This window comes from Pteronotus mesoamericanus, unplaced genomic scaffold (assembly GCF_021234165.1).
Source record: "Pteronotus mesoamericanus isolate MK-2021 breed Mesoamerican mustached bat unplaced genomic scaffold, CSHL_Meso_final contig_169, whole genome shotgun sequence".
Classification (NCBI taxonomy): domain Eukaryota; kingdom Metazoa; phylum Chordata; class Mammalia; order Chiroptera; family Mormoopidae; genus Pteronotus; species Pteronotus mesoamericanus.
Genome location: NW_026555068.1, coordinates 6,987,022 through 7,012,120, shown reverse-complemented (window position 1 = coordinate 7,012,120; position 25,099 = coordinate 6,987,022). Strand labels below are relative to the sequence as shown.

At 42.3% G+C, this 25,099-nt stretch overlaps 1 protein-coding gene across 11 annotated transcripts in view; it reads left to right on the top strand.

Annotated features, from left to right (window-relative positions):
- Positions 1–24,827, top strand: part of TACC1 (transforming acidic coiled-coil containing protein 1) — a 93,793-nt gene extending 68,966 nt beyond the window's left edge. For 3 of the 11 annotated variants that reach the window (XM_054565994.1, XM_054565997.1, XM_054565990.1), the window contains 11 exons: positions 492–527; positions 1,828–1,888; positions 2,883–3,090; positions 5,542–5,594; positions 10,497–10,622; positions 11,551–11,627; positions 13,743–13,786; positions 15,134–15,294; positions 16,316–16,422; positions 18,962–19,082; positions 20,141–24,827. In XM_054565994.1, the coding sequence (XP_054421969.1) occupies positions 492–527; positions 1,828–1,888; positions 2,883–3,090; positions 5,542–5,594; positions 10,497–10,622; positions 11,551–11,627; positions 13,743–13,786; positions 15,134–15,294; positions 16,316–16,422; positions 18,962–19,082; positions 20,141–20,209 (1,063 nt within the window). In that variant the 3' untranslated portion in view covers positions 20,210–24,827. Of the gene's footprint in view, positions 1–491; positions 528–1,827; positions 1,889–2,882; positions 3,144–5,541; positions 5,595–10,496; positions 10,623–11,550; positions 11,628–13,742; positions 13,787–15,133; positions 15,295–16,315; positions 16,423–18,961; positions 19,083–20,140 lie in introns of those variants that run through there. The other 8 variants (XM_054565996.1, XM_054566000.1, XM_054565993.1 and 5 more) reach the window with 4 other exon arrangements.
- Positions 24,828–25,099: the final 272 nt, after the last annotated feature.

The following is a 25,099-nucleotide window of genomic DNA, read 5'->3' as shown; positions in this document are numbered from 1 at the left end:
TTTGTGTCTCAGATTCTTCTGTAAAATGGAGACATTGTACTATGATTGGGATTTTTGTGGACCAAATAAGATAAATTATGTAAAATCATTTTCGGTGTTTTAGTGACACATACCCACAGTAGATATAAGCAGATACACTTCCAGCTACATTTTTATTTATACATTGTCTTAGTCTGGACCACTATAGACATTTAAGAGTAAACGTGTTCAGCAGTGAAATGTTGTTTCCTTTTTCATCTGTAAGTGTGACTATATGGCATTTCTGAATGTTTCTACTGCTCTTACTCATTAGACTTGAGGGCCCTGGTAATCATCCACACTCACCAGTGGTAACATTCACCAGTATGACTTTTTTAATTTGTATCTCACTTCATAGAAAGAACGTTGCAGCCTTTACATCTGCCAGACTAGGGATAAATATTCAGGCTTTACATGATTTTTTTCTCCATCTGTCTGTCTCTTCCCTGTCTCTACTTTTGTTGGTGCTTCAGGACTACTGAACAAGTGAAATTTCTCTGTTTTCTGTTGTAAGTACTCCTGCTGTCATTTCTGTTTGTCCCTGGGACTCTTGGCACTTCCTCTCCCACCCTCCCAGACCATCTCTCCATTGCATGTTGGCTTCCGTTTCTGAGTTTGACCTTCTGATTATTTTTTGCATTTCATTTGCCACTTCGTGAGTCAGCTTAGCCTTGCAGTTGTCTGTACCCAGTGGCACGGAGGTGGGCCTTCCTGCCTCAGGTGCAAGAGCTTACACTCCCCGCCCCGGCACGCCTTGCGTGGCGCTTTGATACCGGACGCTGGCTTGGCTCCATTCCAGCAGTGGTTTCAGGGACTGCTCTGCTATTTAATGCTGGAAATAATTGGCTTTTTTTTTTTTTTTTTTTTTTTTTTGATAGGATAAGGCTGCTGGGCTGGAGTAGGGGGTAAAATGGAGACATCATACCGTTTGGGGTTTTTGTGGACCAACTTGAGTTTGGTGTCGGGGGGTGGCATGGAAGTTTCAGGAAAGAAAAATCACGAGCCAGATAGTGGTTGTGCATATTTTGGTAACATATATGCTTGCCTTTTTTCGTTGGTTTGTTTCCTCACACAAGAAGAAAAAGTTGCAAGTTATTATTATTACTATTATATTTTGTTAGGGTAACATTACTGAAGTTTTTAAGTTCATTCAAACAAAATTTGAACTAGTCTTTGGATCGCAAATTATGCGCTCGTTTTAAAATAACACATGGTTTGAGTTTTCCCTAGTTCCAACCATGACATTTCTATCTTACTACTTAACAGGGATGGTAACAGTGTACACAGATGTTTTTCTTTTTATACTTTCTGTTGCACAGTTCAACTTTGTTAGCACACAGGTCTGGAGCTATCTTATCAGACTTCTATGGCTTTTAGTGCAATAAAGAATTTTTAAAGAATCTGGTCGAGCGTGGTAATTTTTCTAATGACTATCTAAGCCTGAGTGAGTGAGGATCAGATGAACTGAATGTCTCTAGGTGCTGAGGCTGCTCCATGAAAGGCTTTTGATGGTGTGCAATTAAAAACTAGCAATGGTAGTACTGGCGTGTAACATCCCACAGATGCTCGCGAGGAGGTCTTTTCAGAGAATGAACTGAACTATAGTTCTTTGCTTGCCCTGTCCCATGAGAAAAAAATGCAGAGACATAAATGGTGTTCCTGTCTCTTAACATGCAGATGTATGACTTGTGTGGTGCTGTATGCCTTGGCTTCTAGCTGCTCACACTGCTATCTCTGCTCCATCTCATAGCTAGGAAGTGGTCAGTGAGACTCCAAACCAGCCTGGTTGTTTTTTTCTTCTTCTTCCAGGAGTGGCTGTAAGGTGAAGAAATATGAAACACAGTCTCTTGCTTTGGATGGATGTTCGCAGGTACGTCTGTCTATCACCAGCACGTCTCTTAAACCAGAGGTGCTCAAACTGGCAATTGCATCCCCAGCCCAGGGTGAGGGGCGATGGTTAATGAAGACTTCCCGCTGGGTATTGGAGTACTCAGCTTTAAGAAAACCAGCTTCCTAAACTAATCAGAAGAGGCCCTTCAGGACAAAGGAACCCCTTCACAATTACTGCCCCCCAGCTTTTTAAAGTTCCTTCTCACCTATTCTAAGTTTTACTAAGGTGCATTTGGACTGGGTGTGAAATCTCTAGGGCAACAAACAAAGGGGAGATTGTTAACTGTCGATGTAGGTTTTAAGGAGATGATTGGCTCCAGTGACTGGATAATGTTTGTTTTAAAGTCAGATGGTTTTCCAGCTCATCACTTTCAACAAAGTAGGAGTACCGGAGTCCACGGAAGTAGACTGGAAGTACAGAGTCAGAGAGGAAAAGGAATGATGTTAATGTCTGACTTAAAAGAGGCCGTTCATGTCAGATTCTAAATATCTTGTAGGGTATCAAATCATTAGAATAACTACATTGAATTAAGCAAAGTCAGTCCTTAAACTATACCAGATATTACATCCTTTGCAATTTTTTAAACTTATGCTGAAAAGTTTTTAGATGTCCCCTGAAAATACAGTGGAGTGCGTGTGTGTGTGTGTGTGTGTGTGTGTATTTAAATTAGGAGGTATATGAGCAAAATATTTGGAAACCACTCCCTTGGGCTACTTAAATTTCTTGCTTTTGAATTTAGGCTAGAAAAGGTTAACTTGTCGAGCCTCAGATCTGAATCACAAAAGCTAGGTTCTAGAAAATAAAACATTTTGCTATGGAGAGACTCCAGCTTCTTCCTTGATTTGTACTGAGACCTGTGGTTGGCTCTTATTAAATATCGATATGGAATAGTGGCTGCTCTGAGGTGTCCCCACACGCCCACCCCGGTTTGTCCTCCTAAACAGTGGCCTCTTCTCTGTGTTGCATCTCCCAGGATGAAGGAGCAGTGATCTCCCAGATTTCAGACATTTCTAATAGGGATGGCCATGCTACCGATGAGGAGAAACTAGCATCCACTTCATCTGGTCAGAAATCAGCCGGGGCCGAGGTGAAAGGTGAGCCAGAGGAAGACCTGGAGTACTTTGAATGTTCCAATGTTCCTGTGTCTACCATAAATCATGCGTTTTCATCCTCAGAAGCAGGTATGGAAGCATATCTTCATGTTTCTAATGTACATAAGCATAGAAATGCCTGAAAGCCTAAAGATGGAGACGCCTTAGAGAGATTTGAGAATTGGATCACCTAAAGGATGGATTTAGGATGCTGCTCTATGCTTTGCCGCTTTACCTAGAAAGGAGATGCAAAAGGGTGTCGTATCAAACACCAGGGACTTACACCTAAGTCTGGCAGGATATATAGGAGACACTATTGTGTGGGACTGCTTGAAATTTATTATTTATTTTAATGCAGCCACATCTCGATGTGTAGTGGCCTGTAACCATGTTGTGATTATTGTGCTCCTTGTTCAACTTATGGAAATAATAACTAACACGTATAATTCCTTACCATGTGCAAGCATTGCTCTCAGTGCTTTACGTGTATCAACTCATTACTCCTTGTTAGGGATTATTTTGCCCCATTTTCCAGAGAAGGAAAGTGAGACACAGAGGTTAAGTAACTCAGCCAAGGTCACTTGTAAATCGCTAGTAAATGGTAGAACTAGGATTCGGACCTCAGCGGTCTGGTTCCATGATCTTTTAACCACAATGCTACAGTGTGGAAAGATTTTTTCTATTACATTAGACTATTAAAAATGTTCCTGCTCAGAAATGTGGTAGACTGAAATTGACCAGTGCCCTATAAAATCCTTCTTAATGTTCAAATAAGAATGTAGATTGACAAACCTGTGCTGAAGTTTCTTGCTGTTGGACTCTCAGAACATTCTAGAGCTGAGGCCATCTTTCTAGGTCCCCAGTTATATCTGTGGTCTTAAACTTGACTTGTGAAATACTTGGAACTCTGTTCCTGACTACATTAAGCATTATTAAAAACTCAGATCTTCTGCAATGTAATTTAATTTGGGGCTTTTATACTTAGAATTTAAGAAATCATGACCAGTCATTACACCAGGGACACAGGTGGAGATTGGGCCTTTGTGAGAGGGATGCCCCCGCCCCTGTCTCCTCCGCGTCCCCAGGCATCAGTGTTTTGTCTATAAAATCAATGTGCCGGACACTGTTCCAGATTTCTTCCCAGGCCTCTTTCTGCTCTGACTTCTTTTCCCAGATCTCATTTACCATTTTCCTTGATAGCCTCTTACCCAGGTATGCGGGCTACACTTACTTCTTTTATTACTTTCTTTGCTGCCTCCTTTACAAATCCTGCCCATCCTTTTGGGGATAATTCCCACCGTGCTTTATGCTCCCAACACATTTCTTCTTTCTGTTCTGTTTTGTGTTACTTACTGCAGAGGGGATCTGTGATAAACTTCTCAAGGTTAAGGACTCTGAGTGATTTGTCTTTGAATTTCCTTGGGTGTAGGTGCATTGTAGATATTTGTTGAATTCCATCCTTCCTCGCTCGGAGGAAATTCCTTCAGTGGAAATGCACAGAGCTGGGGCTCTGTTAGATGGTGTGTCATTTGCGTTACTGATTAGTTGTATCAAGGGAGTGAGCAGAGGCTGTGGTCATGCAGGCGGGGGTGTGGAGTGGACGCGTGTACTGGCGCTGTCAAGGGCATCGGAGACATTTACCGGGGAGAGTCACTTTGAGCTATAGGTCTTGAGAGATACAGGCAGAGATATGGACCAGAAAATGAGAAACTCTGGCAGGAGTGGGACGGAGCCTACCGTGGGGGGAGAAATGCCCAGTGGGTCTCTGTGAGCACAGGGTATGTGGGAAAATGAAGGGCTATTGAGGAACTGGGCTAGATCCTATACGTGTAGGGGAGCCACTGAAGGTTTTTTTAAGCAGAGTGGTGATAGTCACATTTCTGTTTTAAAAATAATTCATTGTTGACAGATAGTATGCTAAAATAGTAGTTCGTTATGGCTTTGTGGGAGATTGTAATCTTTAAAATTTTGTGTGCTTTTCCATGTTTTAAAGTTGTCTTCAGAGAGCATATTCCTTTAATTAGAAAAAGCGTAGTGTTGGGTGTTTTTTCTTTTTTTAATGTTGCCTCTGGTGGTAGAGTGGGAGGTAGAAAATGAATTTAGTTTTGTGAGCATTGCATTTTGGAGCTTATTGTTTTATCTGCTACAGCTACACTAATCAGGGTGACTGTACCCTTTTAGGCTGGAGTTTAAATTCACTAAGGTTTGGTAATAGCATTCGGTGTTTGGTTTCTGTTCTGAAATTATACCATTGTTAGTACATGGACACAAGGGGGCAGCCTTGCTTTCTTTCCACCTGAATATTGTGCATTCTTTGGTGGCTAACTCTGCACCCCCCCCTTCTTCTGAGTATTTTGGACTTTTACCGTGAACGACACGGTGGTCAGCAGAAAGCCAGTGCTCCTTTGAAAATCGTGACATGCGGTTCATGTGTTCCTAGATGTCATTCTGGGCTGTGCAGGGGTTTCCAAGTGTCTTTCACTAGGAGGGGAAGGAACTGACTTTGGGGGATAACTACAGAAATGACTCTCTGTGTTTTAGGCATAGAAAAAGAAGCGTGCCAGAAGATGGATAAGGATGGATCCGCTGTGCCCGTAAGTTCCTCACTGTTGACGGGGCGGGCATGTGGAGCTCAGTCTTTTTCAGCATTTGTTTTGAAGCCCATGTTAAATCTTTTTAAAAATTCTAGTCCGTGTTTGGTAATGGGGACGAAATATAAATAAAGCACAGCTCCTTCCCTCGAGGGTCTCATAGTCTCTCTGAGGATTTCCAGCCAGCACCCCTAGCGGCATGTGCTCCTTTGCACGTGAACTGTGGGTGGTCTGAACTGAGATGTTCTATAAGTATAAAACACAACGAGTATTTGACAACTTAGTGCAAAAAGAAGGGAAATAAAATGTCTTTAACTATATATTGATTACATGTCAAGATGATAATGTTTTGGATATATTGGGTTAACTAAACTATATTATTAATCTCAGCTGCATCTTTCTACTTTTTAAATGTGGCTACAGAGGATTTTTTAATTGCATGGCTTGCATTATGTTTCTTTTGAATGGCACTGGCGGTGGGTACAGAGCGGACACCAACATACCTGTGGTGAACGTTAGCAGAGTAGAATGTTCCCGGGCCTGTGGGGGCCAGGGCTACCAGCTGCACGGCAGGTGTCCGCACGGCTGAATCTGAGCTAATGAGAAACAAAAATTGTTCAAAAACGTTTAGACTCGCAAAAGTAGTATAAAGAATAACGGTAGATCTTTCACCCACACTCAAATGTTCACAATTTATACACTCAGCACAGTTATCAAAATCAGCGAACACGGCTACAGTATTATCTAATCCATAAACCATCTGCACATTTTATCAGTTGTCCCAGTCATGTCTTGCTGTGGTGCAGGATCCTACACTGCCTTCAGTTCTCATGCCCTTGGTCTCCTTTAGTCTGTCACAACTGCACAGTCTTTCTTTGTCTTTCCCGACCTTCACGCTTTTGAAGAGACTGCTCAGCTGTTTTGTAGAACGTTGTCCGGACTCACTGTTGGGCGGCGACCCTGGTGTTTCCCTAGAGGAGACAGAATGAGCCAATGTGAAGGCGGGAGCGTTGTCCCCTCGCAGGGGCCTCACACATTAGTGACATTTGTTTCTGGACAGAATCACTTTTGCTTGGACACTCATTTGATCCTCACCATTTTGGGCGCTAGGCCATCTGAGTCTAGTGCTGCCACTCGCGGGCTTACCTGGGTTTCCTCACCTGTGAGGGAGAGGGATGCCTTCCTTCCCCACCGACGAGGGGATGCGATTCCATACTGCACCACAAGAGCAGCCTGGTTTGCACTTGGGGAAGCCAGTTCCTTTTCACGTTTTCCAAGTGCTATGGGGATGCTTTGGGATTTTTTCAGAGAAAAAAAGTAACAAAAGGATGATTAAAGAAGGATGGATTGAGTGGACCAAGCATCGGTGTGTGTGGCTGCAGATTCAGGTGGTTAACCCCATTCTTGAAACGAACTGGTTAAACTGCCGGGTTCCCAACTTACTCATCCATGCTACAATACTAGCAGCACCTGTCTGCTCGTCAGAGTGCTGAAAGGATAGCATGAAAGATTGAAGCTGTAAAGTGCGAGGCTAATATGAGGTGGTGTGATGTTGATAGAAGAAGGGTGGGAAAGAGGGTGAGGAAGAAAAGTGGAGAACGCTTGTCTCTAGAGCCAGGTGGCGAAGAACATACTGCATGTTGTGATCTTTTAAAAGGAACCCCCATTGAACTTCTTGAATAAATCTCTGTTTCCTTAGAATGTTGAATAAGTGTTGCATAAAGAAATTGCAGTATTCAAAACATTGAATAAAGAAATCTGTTCAATCTAGCATTTACTTTTAAAAGCCTCTTGGAAATCCAAGATGACGCAGGAGCAAAGGGGAGGCCACACTGACTTCCTCCCAGGACCAGTCTGGAGTTACCGCCTCTCGGGGTTGCTTTGGAGCGCATTCCTTTTGAGACCTCATGCCCAGCATGGGTGGTGGCCAGGGTAGAATAACTAAGGCCAGAGTGCAGGCGAGTGGGGGGCGCTAATCCTCTCATCTTGCTTCTCGGCTGCTGTTCTGCAGTGTCTTTCCCTTAGGAGTCTATTTTGTAACGAGGTCATAAACTTGTTAAAAGTGGAGTTTGTTTGGCTTTTCCAAGCATGGCTCTCTGTTAGAGAAGTGGCAGGGATGGCCCTGTCCCCGGGCGTCAGGCACAGGTGATGGGGTGAGCACACTCAGTATGCTGTGACAGATACGCTGACTCTCCCACTGCAGGGACATGAGCAGGAATTACTTGGTGGCATCAGTGCTCACTATAAACTTGTAACCAGGACTCCATGGACTTCCACTCTCTGTAGAGAGGCCTCTGTTGGTTCTCAGTTGTGAATGCTTTGTGGGACCAGGAGAAGTATTAGGGGACATGAAACAGGACCCTTTTGGAAGGACATGATAGATTGATTTAGCATCTTTATTAAACACATGTGAGATTGCCTAGCCCAGGAAGAGATCATCAGGCTAGTGCTTTGTGAAGGCACATTCTGTAGGCTTTTCACACTTTAGATAAACAATATAAAGGGCCGAGCAATGTAAAAATTTAAGTCCTAGGGGACTGGAAAAGGTGGCTGAAATAGGCCATGGCATTAATTCCTGCCTTATCTCGTGGGAACTCTTGCCTTTTGAGCCATGGGGTTCCTGCATGGTCGCCAGGCAGAGGGGCACGACCCAGGGGAGAGCGACAGGCTGCAGAGGGCACTCGTCGGGAAGTGTTTGCCGCCCTCGGAGGTCTGACCTTGTACCTCCAACTCAGAACACTGCCTCCTCCAGACGCCACGTTTGTTAGCCTGAGTGGTCGTTAGACAAGCAGTCAGACTGAATGTGTTCATCCCCTCAACACAAGAGTGAGATGCTGAACGCCAGAGCCGGTGCTGTTATGTTCCTTACTGTGAAAACTTGGCTTATTTGCCAAATTCTTGCTAATGTGAGGGTCATAGGGGGCACAGGCGGGGGTTGGTTCCTAGAGTTGAATGGAGCTGGGGATTCCGGCTTAGAATAATAAACATTCACAAAAGACAGACTTTAAAATGTATTCATTTAGAATTGGAAATGTAGCAGCAAGGTGAAACACATATGTTAGTTTAGTGCATTATCTCCCTGTAGGCAAGTTACATGGGAAGCAAGATTATGAGAAAGCCTCTTGATGATAAACACGGCACAGGAAGTTAATGGACTGGTCAGATGTCCAGGGGTGATCAGTTGTCCACACAGACATTTATTATGCCATCATTTCTGGGTCAGGAACCCTAGACAGCTTTGCTGGGTGCCTCTGACTTACAGTCTCTCATAGGCTACCGTCAGCGTCCTGAGCAGGGCTGCGGTCACCTCCAGGCTCACTCAGGCGGCTTTTGGCACAACTCAGGTCCTCACTAGCTGTTGACAGAGCCATCGGTCACAGGGACCTTTCTGTGGAGCTTTTCACCATGAGGAAGCCTGAGCCTTTTTATAACTCATCTCAGAAGTGACAGCCCATGACTTTTACTATATTCTGTCCTTTAGAGTGAGTCCTCAGGGGCAGCCTGCCCGTGAGGGAAAGCGATTGCACGAGAGGATTAGTACCAGGAGACAGGGCTCACTGGGGCCATGAGAGGTTTCCCACCGCGAGTGGCTTCTGGCTGTAGTGACAGACCTGCCCCAAGAGAGAGCGTGTTTCTGAGGGGACCTTGGACTTGGGTCTGCATAGTGGGCTGCCTTACCCCCTGCACAAAGCCGCTGCGTTTCCCTTTCTGTGGCCTAGGCCCAGAGCTTCTGTGCTGGGTGAGGTCTCTGAAGCTGTATGCAAAATTGTGTGGTTTTTTTTAGTATTTTCTAGAGAGAGGGTGAATCTATAAAGACACTGAAAAGTTTAAAAACCATTGGTCTAAGTGAACCTTGGCCTCTATGATCACTCTTGGTTCAAACACGATATGATAGAACTGATTGATTATGATCCATAATTAATTGATCAGCTATACTGACATTTAAGATTATTCCTAGGTCCCTTTACCTGGCATTTTGGATGGTATTTGGGGAGCTTTTTTCCTCACTTATACAAAAAGTTTACTTGTATAGGTAAGGGGGAAATAGCCCCCAAAAGTGCTTTCTAGGAAAGAAAATAGTACATCTATAATCTTGTGAAAAATAGAATGCTATCCAAATGTGGCTCTCCAGAACCTGAGTTCATGATAAAAGCAAACTGTGCATCAGAAAGTGAAGTGCTGCCACAGGGAACTGAAAATTTAACAGCAAGGAAGAACCGAAAATGGGAGTGTGAGCATGGATGTTGACTTCCTTGTAGCCACTTTGTCAGAAACAAATAACGGTGTACACCTGACAGTGTTGCTGAGCTACCGCGCCCATCACCGCAGAGCTTTGCAAGTTCCTATGATCCTGAAATGTCTGGGGCTAGGGGTGGGTCAGATACAGTCAACGTTTCTGCTTTTTTAGGCCTGAAAATTAGTAATGTATTTTAGAAACATTCCATCCAAAGTGACTACATAGACACAAAAAATATCACTATGTAAAAAATAAAAAAATTTACTTTTTGTAAATTTATTTATATGGAATCCATCATCCCCAGAAACCCCTTGAAATATGAGCCATAAACCATGTATAGTTTTCTATTTTTTGCATGTAATTCTTTGGTGACTGACCGTTATGATAATTATACTTTCTTTTTCTGGAAAAGAAAACTTCTCTAGGCTGTCTGTTAAACAAGCTAAGACACCTTTGATAATCATTAGAACAAAGTTTTTCCTTTACATAGCACTGTAACTAGATTCCATTTTATTTTTTTAATCCTGCTGGAGTTGTTTTTTTTTTTTTTCCTTCAAACGTGTTTTTAAAGATCGTGATCAATGTGGTAAGGAAGAAATTGATGAAATATATTGGGATGAAGAAGCTGCAGATTAAACAGATTAAATGTAACCTCTTCCCCTCCTCAGGGACTGTTGGAGGCCCCTGCGGAGAAGGCCCCCGTGTCTGTGGCCTGTGGCGGTGAGAGCCCCCTGGATGGCATCTGCCTCAGTGAATCAGATAAGACCGCTGTGCTCACCCTGATAAGAGAAGAGGTAAAGCCTTTCTCGTTCCACCCAACCTATCGCCCCGCTTCTTTGTAGATCCCGTGAGCCAGCAGGCAGATTCCATCTCTGTTGGCTTGAGTAACCCCTGGCTGGAAGTTCACATTTCCTGCAGCTTGTTTAGCTCCTATAAAGGGTTCCCTGCAGAACGCCACGTTGGTGCTGGGGTCCCAACATTGTGGTGTCCTGGGAAAAAAGCTGACACTCCGAAATATCCTTAAGAATTTTTTACTCTTCTTTATTTAGCCTTGAAATTTTAAATATCAAATTTTGCCATCTTTATCCACATATGTATCTAAATCGGTGCCTTCATGTTATAGCAGATATATGCTTATACATAAAAATTCCTTAAATTCTAGACTTGCAGTAATATAAAATTGTTTCCTACCTTTATCCATTCTTTAATTCAACTTTCAAATGCCTTTATCATTTTTCTTGAACAACCTCTGTTCAAAATAGATCACTGCTGGGCCTTTCGTTGGTGATCTGAAAAATATGAAAGACACTTAGTATACTAGTATCAATCACCACCCTCTCCAGTTACATTTCTGCACTATATTTTATGTATTCGGTTTGTGAATTACTCGGTGACTCCACCTTTTTTTAAAGAAGGGGGAGCAGTTTTGTTTTTCTAATATGATGAGAATAGGTAAGTTCTCATCATATTAGAAAAGGAATTTTCCCAGGAGGTGTTCTATTCACTTTTACCCTAGTGGCTACATTCCCGGCATCCCACATGGCTAAGAATCTGTTTTTCCAAATGCTTTTGAACACTGTATAGATGTTGAGGTTTTATATTCCTAATGTAGACTGAATGTCTTGGGTGGACCCGGCTGTGTGCTGTTTTAGTCTCCAATCTTAAATTCAGACTGTAATAGATTGACTAGGTAAAGCCAAGCTTTCTCTCTATGCAATCCAGATAATCACTAAAGAGATTGAAGCAAATGAATGGAAGAAAAAATATGAAGAAACCCGACAAGAAGTCTTGGAGATGAGGTGAGATGGGAGGGTTGGGCTAAGGGCTGGATACCTTTATGTATTATTAAATTTAATACAGATGAAGTGATGAAAGTATTTGCTTACCACGGAGCCAGCTGTTGAGAACTTGGGCTGTGCTGTTTATGCCTTAATTTGTGATTGATAATACCATTTCACGAGCATTGCTGACTAGTTAATGTATTCAAATACTGTAGTTTATTTGGGGGTGTTCAGAACATTACAAGTGAGCAGAACTCACATAATTCTTATCTTTTGAAAAGACAGATTTGTGCAAAAATACCCATTTGAAATACAGAGTAATAAGATTTACTGACATTCAATTGTGGAGGCATTGTGATTCATAATACTTTTTAAAAACTAATTATACCTGGTAGCTTCAAATCTCATAAACACTAAATAGATTTTAAAAAGCATGTTAACAGGAAACAGAGTTGATTGACATTTTAAAATTGAATATTTTTTACTTTTGCTGCTCTCTCCCTAGAAAGCAGAGTTGGGAGTTGTACAATAACTAAAGATGGCATCAAAGAAGAGAGAAAAAGCGTACATACTTTGTATACTGTGCAATCAGTATTTGAATGATTAAGAAACATTTAAAATGTGTTCACTCTAATGTGTTCTCTTGCATTAGTTGCTTTTTTGAGCATTTACTGGGTATAAGGCCCCAGGCTGGGATGGTAGAGAGGAAGGGACAGCTCCTGCCCTTGGAGAGCTTTCAGGATCTGTTATTAGAATCTTGGTTGCAGGGTCGAAGCGATGGGCACTCCCAGTGAGGGCCGTTCTCACTGCGCGGCCGCAGGGAGGAGCCCCCGTCCCGGACAGGGTCGGGACAACGTCATTGCACTTCGCTAAAAGAAAAGTTAACACAACAGGGTTATCTTTAGAGTCTTTAAACACCTTTAAATACTTGAAATACTTTTGGGATTATGACAGTAAAATAAAACTTGCGAGTAAGAGGGGACAGATGCCTGAAAGGGTGGATTGGGGCCAGGAAAGCCTGAACTCAGATCGGACCTCAGGAAGCACCCCCAGTACGTCACTACGGTAGTCCCTGCTTACACACTGACAGGATGTTCCAGGCCCCCCCGTAGGTGCCTGAAACTTCAGGTAGTGCCGAGACCTACATTACTTTTTCATATACATACATATCCATGGTAAAGTTTAATTTATGTGTTAGACACAATAAGAGATTAACAACAATAACCTGTAATGAAGTAGAACAGTTATAACAATATACTGTAATAAAAGTTAGGTGAATGTGGTCTCTCAAAATATTGTATTGTTCTGTACTCACCTTTTCACTTGAAAGAAGCACTTTATGGCAGATCTGAATTGCCAGCATCACTACTCTTGCACTTTGGGGCTATTGTTAAGTAAAATAAGGGTGACTTGAACACAAGCACTGTGATACTGTGACAGTTGATCTGATAACCCAGATGGCTCCTAAGCGACTGATGGGCTGGTAGCGTGTACAGCGTGGACGTGACAGACAAAGATGACTCACATACCAGGCAGGACTGAGCAGGACGGTGTGGGATTTCATTTCACGATTCAGAATGGTGCGAAATTTAAAACTTAGGAATTGTTTACTTCTGGAATTTTCCATGTAATATTTTCAGACTGTGGTTGACTGCAGGTAACCAAAACTATGGAAAGCAAAACCGCAGATAATGGGGACTACTGTAACTTATTTTGTAAAGGTTGATTTGCTTAAGCAAACTCAGTCTATTGCCTTGAGGTCATTCACATAGGACAAAGGAAAAGTGAAGGCAGTTGTTTCTGTAAAAAGAATAGAGGCTTGTTAAACATAGAATCTTAAGAAGAATCTTTTTGAACATAAACAAATCTTGCATTGAGGTAAAAGAAAAGAAAGAGAAAGAGCCCAAAGCAGGTAAATGGGTTATGTCAACTTGTCAGTGTGCAAGGTGAGACAAAAGTAGGTTTACAGTTGTGAGGATGTGAGTTTATTCTTGTTTTATCACTTATTATTTTCCATACAAGCAACTGTAAATCTGCTTTTTCCCACCCTATGTTAGTGTGTTTAATTGGGGGAGCACTTCTCCAATTTCCATTGTCTAAAAACTTCGGATAATAACTTTTCTTATTTTTAAGGAAAATCGTGGCTGAATATGAAAAGACCATTGCCCAAATGATTGGTAAGGAATTTTTTTTTTTAAGCATGTGAATCATAGGATCTATAGATGATTTTAAAATTAGGGTACAAACTTGAATTTGTCCATCACTTAAATACAGTTGATTCTCATTATTCTCAGTAGTTATTTTGTATGAAGTTACTGCAAACACTGAACCATTGCTTCTAAGGAAATACAGTTTAGGTTTTAGACACGCCTGTGGCCACAACTTTTTTGTGAATGATTAGTCTTGTTTTATGTGTGTTTCTTTTGAAAGACATCTTATTTGATATATATTGTTGATTCATTAACACTGAATGGATGGCCAACGGTGCTATAGCTCATGTGTGAACAAAGCTTACTGAACATGCATTTCCCTATAAGGCAGGTCATGGCCTTCCTGCTCTTAGGAACACTAGACAGCACTCCAGCGCTACACTTGTGGGCCATTTTAAATAGCAAAATCCAACAGAAAGCACAAAAATGCAAAAAAAAAAAAAAAAGTGGGACTAAATAGACTGTGAAAAGGACCTTTGTTTGCAGTATGACGCGAGAACGCATCAGCTTGTTCACACTCAGCTGGGAACATGCATGTCAAGTGACTCAAATTTTTTGCTGTTCTGCGCATGACTGTGAATGACCAAGAACGCACCAGAAGTACTGATTTTGGGGTTACAAGTAAATTTTAGTAAGTAGGCAAGGTCACAAACGTCGACCCTGTGAGCGTTGAGGTCAGCTGGATTCATTTTAGCCCGGCCATCACTTGGCTTCGGTGAGGAGCCCTCCACTCAGCGTGCTGGCAGCCTAGGCACATAGTTCGTACCCCCGGGTGGGGCAGTGTCCTGACTCAGCTGTCAGCTGCACCTTCCCTGTGGGTGCCTTTTCAAAACTACAGTGGTGGATCCTTCTGCACTGAAGTTAGAACCTCTCCTCGCCAGTATTGTAAGGGCTGACTCCCGAAATCTGAGTCAGGTCATTCTGCACTTAAGCGCCGAAATGGTATTTTCTACTGTCCACATCACCTAATGCCTTCCCAGCGCATGGCTTTGGCCACAGCTGTTCTCTGCATGGAATATTCTTCTCCCAGGGACCTCCTGCCCTCAGTTCTTTTGGGTCTCAGTTCAGATCTCTCCTGAGTGAGGCCGCTCTATTATAAAAAAGGAACCCCACCCCTGTTGCCCTGCCTCGTTTTGTCCTATCACTTGCCCATCACCGCATCCCTCCCCGACCAGAGTGTAAGTCACTGAGAGTGGGAACTCGGTTTTGCCCACTGCTGGGTCCCACCACCGAGAACGCTGCTTAGGAGCTCAAGGAAGGCAGCAGCCGACCATGCTGACTGAACATGCCATTGCTTTTGATTGTGCTTCCCAGAAGATGAACAAAGGACAAGCATGACCTCTCAGAAAAGCTTCCAGCAACTGACCATGGAGAAGGAGCAGGCCCTGGCTGACCTTAATTCTGTGGAAAGGTCCCTTTCCGATCTCTTCAGGAGATACGAAAACCTGAAAGGTGTCCTGGAAGGGTTCAAGAAGGTAGTGTGTCCTTTCCTCCTGGAATCCCCTCACGCGTGTATTTTCTTGCTAGTGTATCTTCAGATATATATGCCAGAGGTGTGTGTGGGTAGCATTTCAAATAGGAATTTGGGGCCCCTGTTGGTCTGGAGGAATCTCCCCCCGCTTTTTCTTTCTGTGGTTGCTCAGGCACCTGGCCCAGTGGGTGGCATGTCTCAGTCGTTCCTGAGTCAGGCCAGCAAACCCACCGAACTGCCCCCGGAGTGTGGCATGGAGTGGAAGCACTGTGGAACCCGCAGACCGTAGGGGGAGTCTAGGAATGTTCGTTTTGATATAGTTCACCCATTTAATGTTAGTAAAAATAAAAGGGATTCTAGACATAGCACTGAAAAATTCAGGCTGCACACTCTAGAGAAAAGTAATGTTTCAAATGTAGATAAAAGGGCATATTGATTTAATTTCATTGCACACCATCAGTGAGACTCATTTATAACAGTGACCATTCTTTTCCTCCATATACAATAACAAACAGACTGGCCAATTTATCTATGGGAACCATATTGCCATTCAGATTTGAATAACTGCCTTCCTAAAGTAGGTGTACCAGCATAACCAAAACTTGCTGTATGATTTGAAAATTAATACCTGAAGAAATTATTTTTTTTTCAAGGCTTTTTAAAAAAAGATTGTATTTATTTATTTTAGAGAGATGGGAAGGGAGGGAGGGAGAGAAACATTGATGTGCAAGAGCTACATCAGTTGCTTGCCTCTAGCACACCCCCATCCGGGGGCCTGGCCTGCAACCCAGGTATGTGCCCTGACTGGGAATCGACCCAGCGACCTCCTGGTTTGCAGGCTGGCGCTCAATCCATTGAGCCACACCAGCCAGGGCTGAGGAAACTATTTAGAAGTTCTTTGGTAGATTTATGTAAAGGCATCTGAATTAATTGGGTTTTCTTGTTTTTGAAAAAATGACATAACACTAGCAGGAGAAAAACTAAATGACCTGTTTCTTTTCTTTTAAATTGTCGTTTTGGAATAGAATGAAGAAGCCTTGAAAAAATGTGCTCAGGATTACTTAGCCAGAGTTAAACAAGAGGAACAGCGCTATCAGGCTCTGAAAATCCACGCAGAAGAAAAACTAGACAAGTAAGAGCTTGCACATAAGAATTTTACTTTGTATGATGTGAGAAGCTTGATAGAGGCAAGAAAAAAATCACTGTTTTGCAACTCCAGATGGCATTTGTATGTGTGTTATTTACTTTTTTGAATGAATAGACTCTTCCCATGGTTCTAACATTAAAAAGATTAAAAAGATATACAGTATCTCCCTCTACTCAATCCCTCTTTCATTGGGTTCCCACCTCTTTTCTCACCTGGTAAAATGACTATTTTATCCTCCCAGATAGACTTTTATCCCCTTCTTTCACCTCCCCCCAGCTTTATTGAGACATAATTGACATAATTGTATAAGTTTAAGGTATACAGCATGTTGATTTGATATATTTATATATTGTACCATGATAGTATAGCCAATACCTCTGTCTCTTCACATATTACCATTTTTTAATGTGGTGAGAATCTCCTTTTTTATACAGGTGATACATACTTTGCTTTTCTCATTTAGCAGTATATTTTGGAGATCTTTTTATATCAATCCATGAAGAGCTTCCTTATTGTTTGTAACAGTCATGTGGCATTCTGTTGTTGGAATGTCTCCTCCCGTTTGGGCATTCAGGTTATTTAAAATCTTCTGCTACAAACAGTGCTATAATAAGTAACCTTTTACGATCATCATTAGGCATGCATGTGAATTATCTGTATGATATAAAAGGAGTTGCTGGGCGAAAGAATATATGAATATATAATTATGATGAGTATTATCAAATTGCCCTCCTTAGACTTTTATTAATTTATATTCCTATACAATGTATGAGAGTGTCATTTTTCCCTACAGCTTTGCCAACAAATCACATTTTTGGTTTTCTGCAAATCTAATAGATGAAAAATGGTATTTCAGTTGAGGTGATTGGGTTTTTTGTTATTGTTTTGTGGTTTTTTGGCAAGCAACAAAGCATTTATTTTATTCATTATAGTTTTAATTTATGTTTATCTTATGAGTGAAACAATACATTTTAACAGCTGTGTATACATAGACTTGCTTCACTATGAATAACTCTCTTCTTTACCTGGTGTTCTATTGTCAGTTTATTTACATGTTTAAGGATGACAACCCTTTGAGATATGAACTGTGAATAATTTTTTCAGCATATCATTTATCTTTTGACTTTACCTGTAGTGTTATTTGATATGCGGAAATTTATTTTGAAGTATTAAAATTTATCAGTTTTTTGTTTTTGTTTTTTTTTTACAGCTTCTAGATTCCCTGTCATAGTAAAAAAGATCTTCCCTGTGCTGAGTATAAAATACTCTCCAATGTTTTCCTTTAGTACTTTTATGGCTTAATTTTTTAAATTTAAATCCAACACATTTGGAATTTACCTGGGTAATGGTATGAAGGATGCATCCCACTTTATATTTTAACTACGAAGCAGTACTTGTACATTTTGCTGTCTGTCTATTTGTAAAACCTTTTACATTCCCCCTTTCCCAGTCTCACCGCCAGATCTATGATATGCTAAAGCGCATATCTTTCCAGTCTCTGTGCCTTTACAAGTGCTGCTGTAATGACTTCATTCTTTTCAAAAATTATAATGGAGTCATATGACACAAGTTCTCTTTTTCACGTAATCGTACATCATGGTCATTTTTTCATGTCAGAATATATAGCATAACCTAATCATTTTTATTACATGGTAGGCCTAGTCCCTTCCTCATTGTTGGGCATTTACTTAGTTTCACACTTGTTTCCATTGCACACAGCGCTGCAGGGAGCAGCCTGTGCATTGCGCCAAGCAGGACTGTTGCCGGGGATGCGTTACTGAACAGGAGCTGCTGGCTCCGCGCGGGTGCGTGTCTGGCTGCGGTGGTTGCTACCGCTTTGCCTTCCACCGAAGCGGCGCCAGCCTCCAGTCCCCCACGCAGTGCATGAGCCTGTTTCCTTGCATCTCATTTTTCCCAGCCTGACAAATTTTAAAAGTGTATCACTTTAATTTGCATGTCTCTGATTACTAGTGAGTTTTTAGCATCCTTTAATCAGTTCATTGGCCATGTACCAACTGGCATATATGGTTTTTTTGTTGTTGTTTTTTTTATTTCCTTTTGTACTTCAGGAGTAAAGTCACTTTTAGGACTACGTGTTGTAGGTGTCAGTAGTTAGCATCCTGTCTCTTTAACTATGATGATCTCAAAGATGATCTTGCCAGCTACTGTACGGGGTTAAAAACACAACAGAAAAAACACTTTTTTGATTGTTGTAGAAACTGTCATGTGATTCCATTTTCCATTGACATGAATTTTGGAGGACACTGGCCTTTGAGATGAACTCTACCATGGGTTTGCACCATGGAAGTTTCCTTAGCAGTTGTGTGTAAATTGAGTTTTTATCAATTAAAATTGAATTATTTAGGTCGCTGATTGCTTTTTTCCCCCTCTTGTCACAAAGTCAGTTCTCTCAGGTCTGTGTTTCACAGATGTCAGTGGTTACCCTCCTGACTCTTCAGCTGTGACTGATGACTAACCATGTGCCCTTTGTCCCTTTGCTCTACAAACAAAACACCATCAACAGAGCCAATGAAGAGATTGCTCAGGTTCGAACAAAAGCAAAGGCTGAGAGTGCAGCTCTCCACGCAGGACTCCGGAAGGAGCAGATGAAGGTGGAGTCCCTGGAAAGGGCCCTTCAGCAGAAGGTACAAAGAGGGGCGTGGCGTGGCCAGAGACGCTTGATGTTTGTCCCTGACAGTGCTTGCAGTGGGTGTGGGCGAAAGAGGCCTTGCCTTTCCCTCAGTCAGTTCATTTCCATCCAGCTCCTTTGTGAACTGACTCTGGGGAGACGAACAAGGCAAACCGCGGGACTCCCAGGCATGCTGGTGGGCGCCGTCCACAGGAGGGGTGCAGAGAGGAAGCTGCATTAACTGGAGATCAGGGACCAAACACTGCTTAGCCCTTCTCTGGGGCTCCCTTTTTAAATTTCTTTTTGTTTTTTAAGTAATATATGAAGCCATCTTCCCTCTTCATTGTAATTTTACCCTCCAGGGGACATTTGGCAACATCTCGAGGTATATTTGGTTGTCTCAAGTAGGAGATGCTACTGGTGTCTAGTGCGTAGGGGCCAGACATGCTCCAAGCACCCTACGGTGCACAGGACAGCCCCACAGCAGATACTGACCCATCCCAAAATGCCACTGGCACATGGTGGTAAGACTGCTGTCAATAAATAGAAATCAGTGGGAACTTTGGTCCCTGTTTCTTGCTGCTCAGCGATTCTAGGACTTCAATTTTTTCATGCCTCTAGTGTTTTTCTTCCTATGTCTCCAATCAGTTAGAACAGGGTGCTTACCATGGGGTCTGATGACCCCTAAATGTTCCCAGGATATAAGGACTCAAGAATCCCAGGTCCCTGGAGATGCTAATGGATCGCGTGAGGCCTGGATACTTGTGTTTTTAATGGGTACTCCAGGTAATTCCTATGGTGACAAGAAAGTCTGAGAACTGAGAGGTTCAGGGACAAGGTGCAGGTGGCCGGCCAGTGGCTACCTTCACCCTCTACTCAATTGAAGCATAACTTTGTCAATACATGAGCATTTTCCAGGGGAGAAGGTACAGAGCTCTCCTTTCTTTGAGGGATCTCTGGTGTAGAAAAGTTCAGAGCTGCTGAGTTAGAGTACAGCCAGTGTTGAGACTATTAGTTGCAGACTATTATCTCAGGACACAAATGACCCGCCCTATCACATCATTTGTCTTTCAGAACCAAGAAATTGAAGAACTGACGAAAATCTGTGATGAGCTGATTGCCAAGCTGGGAAAGACTGACTGAGTTTCCCCAGTAGCTCAGCAGATCTGCATTTGGCTGCTTCTCTCGTGACCACAGTTATCTTGCCTTATCTAGGAATTATTGCCCCTTTGCAGAGGAAAAAACTCTGAAAAAGCACATGCCTACTGCTCCCTGGCCCGCTTAGCTGCTGACATAGCAGCCCTGGAGGAAGCCCTAGAGCATCTCACAGTCACAGACAGAGAGGCATCTGCCAGTCCCGAGTCTTGCCCAACTCGCCATCGATAGGCTCAATTAGGCTGCCAGGTCTGGTTTGTGAGTTCTCCATCTTTAATTCATTTTAAAGCCATCTTTACTTTTCCAAGTGCATTACATTTGTGGTTCTGTGGCAACTGTTTGGGATCATCTCCTGTTCACCACCTGTTCAGTTATATTTTGTGACCTATTTATTTCATCTTTTAAATTTAATTTCCAGTATTAGTAGTTTTATTTGAGTAGGAATTTGGGTTTTGTTACTTCCAATTTATGAACAAGAAGGGACTCTGAGTACCCACATGCACGCACACACTCACGCATATTTAGATATGCTGCTGCTTTTTCCCTGAAGCGTTGTCGAATAGGAACTGCTCTGCAGAAGAGCCTGTTTCCATAAATGTAAAAGCCTGTTTTGAAAGAGTCTTGGCTCCGAATGCCTGTGTCAGAACTTTAGGAGATTGAAGATGTGAAAACCCCAGACTCCTGTCTGTCATGACTCATAGCCCCAGGCTTAGGTTTCACATCTAGGGAAGACTGTGCCATAATGTTTCACTGCCCTGGTATTTGGACCCTGCTCAGCCTCGATGCGTATGAGTGCGGCCCCTTTGGGGTGAGTCCTCAGACTGGAAGCGTCTGCTTGCGCCAGAGCCAGGGCTTGGCAACACTGTCCCAGGGCCATTGCGTCTCCACCGCTTCATTTTTGCTACAAAAGCAGTATTTCCTCTTTATTATTTGAAATATGCCAAGAAAATCTACTAGTAAGAGGTTCAGATGATCTTCTATGATTAAAAGGTAACTGTAACTGCATCGGCAAGTATAAGGTGGAGAAACAGTTGGTTTTTCAAAAGTGGGAATCCTTATTCTTCAGACTTCTTCTTTAAGGCAAAAAAAAAAAAATCCTTTCAAACTTAAGACAGAATTTTTAACTAAACGGGCAGTAAAAATCTTGTGAAAATCCATGCATTTTGAATATTTGTAAGCAAAGGCCATGGGACTAGTGGAGGAGGGGGCTCGGGCCCTCCCAGGACCCGGCCGAGTAGTGGGGCCGGTCCCCCCCAGGGGAAAACTTCCATGCAGCCAGCGAACCCCCTAGCATTTGATAGGCAAAACCAAATCCCTGCTAGTGTTGTTAAGCACTCTTGTCTTAATCTTAACACCCTGAAGGTCTTCATGGTGATATGCACTATATTCAGTATGTGTAAGTTTTCGTACTTTTCCTGTAAAAGTATTGCATGATCCAACTTCAGCAATGAATTGTGCCTAGTGGAGAACCTCTATAGATCTTTCAACATGAATTTTTGTTTAGGAGTCTACTCTTCACATGGGTGCAATCTTTAGCCCCAGGGAGGTCAATAATGTCTTTTAAAGCCAGAAGTCACGTTTTACCAGTATGCACTTACCATAATTGGTGCTTAGGCTGTATTTTAAAGCCTATTGTCTTACCATTTTTTACAAAAAAAAAAAAAAACAGCAGAAATGATCTGTGGTTGGAGGAGTGACTCGACAATCATTTGGACTTTACAGACAGTCACTGTGGGTTAATGCGAGTGCTTGACTGTGGTCTCGGCAGCAGTGAGTGCAGATGTCTCCGGTGGTGTAACTGATTTCTTCGTTTAGTCCTCTTCTACTAGGAAAATTAACCTTGCATTTTGCAGAAAGAAGCATTACTAAAGAAGCATTGCTAAACCCTTTTGCTGCTGTATTTGGGTGACATGTCCATGTTTACTTGTTTTCTACTGATCTGTGTTAAGCATGGAAGGCTTATAGTGGTCTCCATTATTACTCCTAGTTTTCTTTTCAGGCTTTGTCTATATATTTTTTTAAAAAAGGGACCTATGTGTCAAAACAGGTGAAGACAATCCTTCCCTAGCACACTGGTAAAAGAAACCCCTAAAACACTAGCTCCTAGAATGAAGTTGCTGCACAAGGAATACAAGAGAGGGCCCTTGTTAAGGTTTCTTTACCCCAGGCCTCTCAGCTATGGCCATTGCAAGGGTATGTTCTTCCTTCTAATTTAACAGGGGAATCTTCTCCAACAAGAATGAACATGTAGCTTGTGTAGCTGGCAAATCAAGAGAATATACTGGGCAGAATAAAGTTTGTTTGTTTTTCTTTAAAAATAAGCCAACCCTCCCCTCCCCATACTTTTAAAATTCTGGAGAGTAAGACTACAGCCTAGAATTGGCGCCCAGAGCACGTGTGTGTTAGGCAATAATACACCCTGTTACAAACATGAAAACAGATGAATGGGAGTTGCTGGCCTAGATTGTGGTTTGGAAGTATTAGGTGATCTTGCTGAGACTTGGGATCCAGAGCCATTTCTTAAGTTTCCACTTTGCCAGAGTGTAGATAGGCACTCTTTCTCTTAAAGCGTTTTAATTGGAGACTGAACAGTTTGTCACTTGGTTGGCTGGTCAGTTACAGTCAGACCTCCTGATATTGACTATATTAGGAAAAGCTCCTGAAGGCCTGCCCAAACCTTTTGTTCTGGAAGACTGTTCTGGAAAAATTGAGAAGCCCAGTGTTCTCATGTGGTTTCTAGCTGCGTCAGACCCAGCCCAAGTTAGGAAGTGCAGAAACACAGGATGGTACAGAACTCTGAGGGTCTGACTGCCTTCCGGGATGATAGGGAACCTAAGGGAAGATTTATGTTTGGTTTTGGGGGCTTGCTCAAGTTGGCTTTTCTTCCCAGCCAGTTACCCTTTGCACCTGTCCCACGCTTTGTGCAACTCCCGCACGGGTACTCAGCACCCAGATCTTCACTGGGCAGCCCTGAGTCCACGCCGTTTGGGGACAGGATGGGTAAGCTGCCCCGGACAGTCTGCGCTGTCTGAAAGCACCCCGAGGGAAGCGCCCACTCTTACCTTGAGGGCTTGCTGGTGGTTCCGAAGCTCAAAATGGAATTTTTAAAGAGCAAGCATTGGTAGTCTCATGTACACTAGTTAGAAATGACTCAGCACATCCTTTTCTAGTGGCGTGAAATTCTAAAGCTCCCTCTTTATGTCCTTCTGGTTTTTCACTACATTTAGTAGCTGTCTCATTGAACTGCACACGCACGCCTGTCGTCTTTGCGCAGTGGCCGTGCGGGTTTGCTCCGGACGTGGGCGTCTTACTTTACCCTCTTGTTGGAAAGAGAAACTAGGTGTTGAAAGACTAAACGATTCAGGCAAAGGATTTTAAAATAAAGATGTATATATTATGAAGAATTTTAAAGATAACAGATTATTATTTGCTTATTAAAGAACAAATATAGTCTGGGAATCCCAGAATGTCAGGCCAAAGGTCTAAGAAGTCATCTTCCTCAAAGATTTTAATAGAAATATTTTAAGGAGACTTCTGTCCAAAAAGGTTTGACTGGCCTCCAGATCCCTGTGATTTTTAAAAAGCAACTTACCACTCAAACCTTGAGTCTCCCATATAGCAAAGGTAAAAAAGCTGGACACTTCTCTCTTAGGACCTCCTCTGGAAGATAGTATAAATGGCAGCATTTCCAGGGGAGAGCCTCCCAAGTGCCCAGAGCTACCATTCTGGAGACTAAAGATTGCACTTTCGTAGTTCTTCGTCCAAATGCAATCCCATTTCTGTGCCTCTTAGCATGCAGTTAGATTTGGACAAACAAGATTCCTAAGGAATGACTTTATTAACTATAATATGGTTACAGCTATTACATATGTGTGTGTGTATATATATATATATTCTGGTATAGTCCTAATATAGAGATGTTGCGTGTGATGCTGACAGTCTTAACTCATTTGGAGGCAGCCGGGCATGGAGCTGAGGTGTGGCTTGAACCTTCCCTGTATCGATTCTTGAAAACTATAAAGATGCCACTTCCTCTCCCTCTACGCCTTGTAGTGGTATCTGAAATATACTCCAAAAAGTATTTTCCAGTCACATTGTTAACCGATATTCTATATCAATAATTTCCAAGTGGACAAATCTGAACTCAGAAACCACCCCCAGTCCAGATACAGGGCAGTCTGTTACCACACCCGTAGCCTCAGCCTCGGTCCTTCTTCCCCAGTGGGACAGGACCCAGGCACTGCTTTTAAATCTCAGAGGTAGCAGTACATGTTTCAGTGTTGCTGTTAGCAAGTGTGTGTTTGCCAGTAGATAGCGTTTGTACTCATGTGCCAACAAGTAAATGTTAATTGCACATCTGCTTCCACTGTGTCCCACGGGTGCCACGAAGTGTGTGAGGAGCCTCTCGTCTGGAGGGACGGGCGCTGCATTGACTACTGCTATCAGGATTGTGTTGTGTGGAATAATCATCTACATAAATTTTATATGCACAGTGATTTCCCTTTTATATGTCAGGTAAATATTTGTAAAAGTTATACTCACACAAATGAAATTATTATAATGATTACTAATATATTTTTTTCCATGTTTCATTGCCTGAATAAAAACTGTTTACCACTGTTAAATTTGGGTGTGTATATGCATTTTTTTTTCCTGGTTATAGTGGTTTTGTCCCCAAATGAAAATTTATGACAGCTTTGCTTTTATAAGCTCCATATTTCAGTTTAAAAATAGAAAAGATGACATTTTTCGCTGCACTCATTTTGTGGGATTTTATGCATTTGGTTGGGTGTGTAATTAAAAACAAAACAAACAAACTTGAGAACTCAGACCTTACCATATAAATTTCCATGCTTTTGCATCTGTGCAAACAAAGTA